General features: G+C 73.0%; 1 protein-coding gene across 1 annotated transcript in view; it reads left to right on the top strand.

Moving 5' to 3' along the window:
* SSPO (SCO-spondin) overlaps positions 1-2,773 on the top strand; it is a gene marked incomplete at its 3' end in the record, with an annotated part of 32,717 nt that overhangs the window by 27,856 nt on the left and 2,088 nt on the right. The window contains exons 53-59 of the mRNA XM_026089815.1: positions 443-489; positions 785-952; positions 1,079-1,210; positions 1,366-1,511; positions 1,622-1,716; positions 1,801-1,853; positions 2,587-2,763. Coding sequence (XP_025945600.1) covers positions 443-489; positions 785-952; positions 1,079-1,210; positions 1,366-1,511; positions 1,622-1,716; positions 1,801-1,853; positions 2,587-2,763 — 818 coding nt within the window. The remainder of the gene's footprint in view (positions 1-442; positions 490-784; positions 953-1,078; positions 1,211-1,365; positions 1,512-1,621; positions 1,717-1,800; positions 1,854-2,586; positions 2,764-2,773) is intronic.

Below are 2,773 nucleotides of genomic sequence, written 5' to 3'. Positions count from 1 at the left end.
TCCCGGGGTGCAGGGGCTCCCAGGGCTCAGGGGGTTCCTGGAGTGCAGGGTGCTCACAGGGCTCAGGGGGCTCCCGGGGCGCAAGGGGCTCCCAAGGCACAGGGTATCCCAGGGCACAGGGGATCCCGGGACACAGAGGGCTCCCAGGGCTCAGGGGGTTCCTGGGGCGCAGGGGGCTCCCAGGGCTCAGGGGTCTCCCAGGGTGCAAGGGGCTCCCAAGACACAGGGTATCCCAGGGCACAGGGGATCCTGGGGTGCAGGGGGTCCCAGTGCACAGGGGCTCCCAGGGCGCAGGGGGATCCCAGGGTGCAGGTGGTCCCAGGGCACAGGGGTTCCCGGGGCACAGGGGGATCCCAGGGCATGGGGGCTCCCGGGCCAGGGCTGCCAGCGGCCCCGGGGAGCCCCAGCCCCGCTCATCCAGCCTCACCCCCTTCCCTTGCAGCACCTGCACGTCTGGGGAGATGGTGTGCGGCACGGAGCCGTGCCCAGGTAACGTCGCGTCCCGCGTGGGTAGAGCTTAGGCGTGAGGAGAGGGTAGATCGCCGGAGCATGAGTTTTTCCAAGCCCGTCTGCAGCTGGAGGGAACGACTCCCCCCCTGTGCCCGGGAGGGGAAGGATGCCAGGGATAGGGCAAGGTTCCCGGCTTTCCCTGCAGCCCCCCAGCGCCCCCGTCCCTGGCGCGAGGCAGAGCAGGGTTGCAAGGCTGGCACCCAGCCCAGGCGCGGGGTGCCGGGGTGCCCGGCGGGGCCGAGGGCTGCAGCGAGGTGCCGGCGCCTCTCCGCAGTGCACTGCGGCTGGAGCAGCTGGACGGCGTGGAGCGCCTGCAGCCGCAGCTGCAACGTGGGCACGCGGCGGCGGTACCGCGCCGGCACCGCTCCGCCGGCCGCCTTTGGGGGCCGCGACTGCCAGGGCCCCGGCGTGGAGATGGAGTTCTGCAGCCTGCAGCCCTGCCGCGGTGAGCTGGCCCGGCGCTGCGCCCCGGGGAGGGGGGAACCCGCCGGGCCCGGGGTGCTGGGGACCCCCAGGGGGGCTCCAGGGACCTGGCGGCGTCCGGAGCCCCCTCCTGCCGTGTGCGCAGGCGCCGGAGCCGAGTGGGGACCCTGGTCGGAGTGCTCGGTGCCCTGCGGGGGCGGCTACAGGAACCGCACGCGGACCGGCTCCCTCCCCGGCGGCCTCGAGTTCAGCACCTGCAACCTCACACCCTGCCCCGGTGAGCCCCTCCGTCCGTCCGTCCATCCGTCCATCCAAGCAGCTTCCAGCCCCCCCGGGCACATGAGCCCCCTCCGGCGTGAGCCTGCATGCCCCAAGCGTGCAGCCCTGGGGGGGGGGGGTTTGCAACCCGGTGCCCCCTCTCCGGCTCCCCAGGTGAAGCGCCGGGCGTCTGTCCCGCCGGGAAGGTGTGGAAGGAGTGTGCCGACGTCCCGGGCTCGTGCGCCGAGCTGAGCACGGCCCCCGCCGCCAACGGGACCTGCCGCGCCGGCTGCTACTGCCCCCCGGGCGCCATGCTGCTGGTGAGCAGGGGGCCGGCGTCTCTGCCACGGCGTTGCGGGGGGGGGCAGCAGGCCCGACGCCACCAGGATGGGCTGGCTTGTCCGCGTCCGACTCCCGTCTGCTCCTGCAGAACGACGAGTGCGTGGCCGAGACRGAGTGCCCCTGCGCCGCCGGCGGCGAGCTCTACCTCCCCGGAGCCGCCGTGCCCCGGGGCTGCGAGAACTGGTGAGTGCTGGTGCCGCGGGACCCCCGCCCCGGCCGCCCTCCCCTGCCCGCCTCCGACCGGCTGCCGGCTCCCCCCTCTCCCAGCTCCTGCGTCGCCGGACGGATCGCCAACTGCTCCCGGGCGGCTTGCGGCGACGGTAAGCCCTGCGCAGCGGCGTCGCGGACCGGCCCCAGGCTGGCGGCAGCCCCTCAGCCTCTCCCCCCYGGTCCCCGAAGGTCCCCCTGCTTCCTGCTGTCCCCGGGGCTGGGGGTCTTGGTGCCCGTGGCTGGGTCGTGCCGACGTGCTGCGTGGGGGGTGTCTTGTCCCAGCTCGGCCCCGGGGCAGCGAGGGAATGGGATCCCCCCGAAATGAGGGACCAGCTCTGAAATGAGGGAGCAGCCCCAAAGCGAGGGAGCAACCCCAAAGTGAGGGAGCACTCCCGAAATGAGGGACCAGCTCCGAAATGAGGGAGCAGCCCCAAAATCAGGGACCAGCCCCAAAGCAAGGGAGCAGCTCCAAAGCAAGGGAGCAACCCCAAAGTGAGGGATCCCCCCAAAATGAGGGACCAGCTCTGAAATGAGGGGGCAGCCCCAAAGCAAGGGAGCAACCCCAAAGTGAGGGATCCCCCCGAAATGAGGGACCAGCTCTGAAATGAGGGAGCAGTCCCAAAGCGAGGGACCGGCCCCAAAATGAGGGAGCAGCCCCGAAATGAGGGAGCAGCCCCAAAGCAAGGGAGCAGCCCCAAAATGAGGGACCCCCGTGCCTTCCCCCAGAAACGCAGCCTCACCTGGGCCAGGGGCGGCCGTCGGCCAGTCCCTGGGCTGCTGGGGGTGGGGGGGGGGCGGGGGTGCCTGGCGCCAGCCTGATCCCCGCTGTGCTTCCCGGGGCAGCGAGCGGGCTCTGGTCCGCCTGGACCCCCTGGAGCGAGTGCTCGGCCTCGTGCGGGCTGGGCCTGCAGCGCCGCTACCGCTTCTGCACGGCCGCCCCTCGCCCGGGAGCCGGGCCGCCCTGCGCGGAGCCGGGGCCGCAGCCGGACGAGCGTCCCTGCATCCTCGAGCCCTGCTCCCGTGAGTGCCG

Source organism: Apteryx rowi, unplaced genomic scaffold (assembly GCF_003343035.1).
Source record: "Apteryx rowi isolate R43461 unplaced genomic scaffold, aptRow1 scaffold_83, whole genome shotgun sequence".
NCBI lineage: Eukaryota > Metazoa > Chordata > Aves > Apterygiformes > Apterygidae > Apteryx > Apteryx rowi.
The sequence above is the reverse complement of the archived record's forward strand: the minus strand, read 5'-3'. Positions and strand labels throughout refer to the sequence as shown.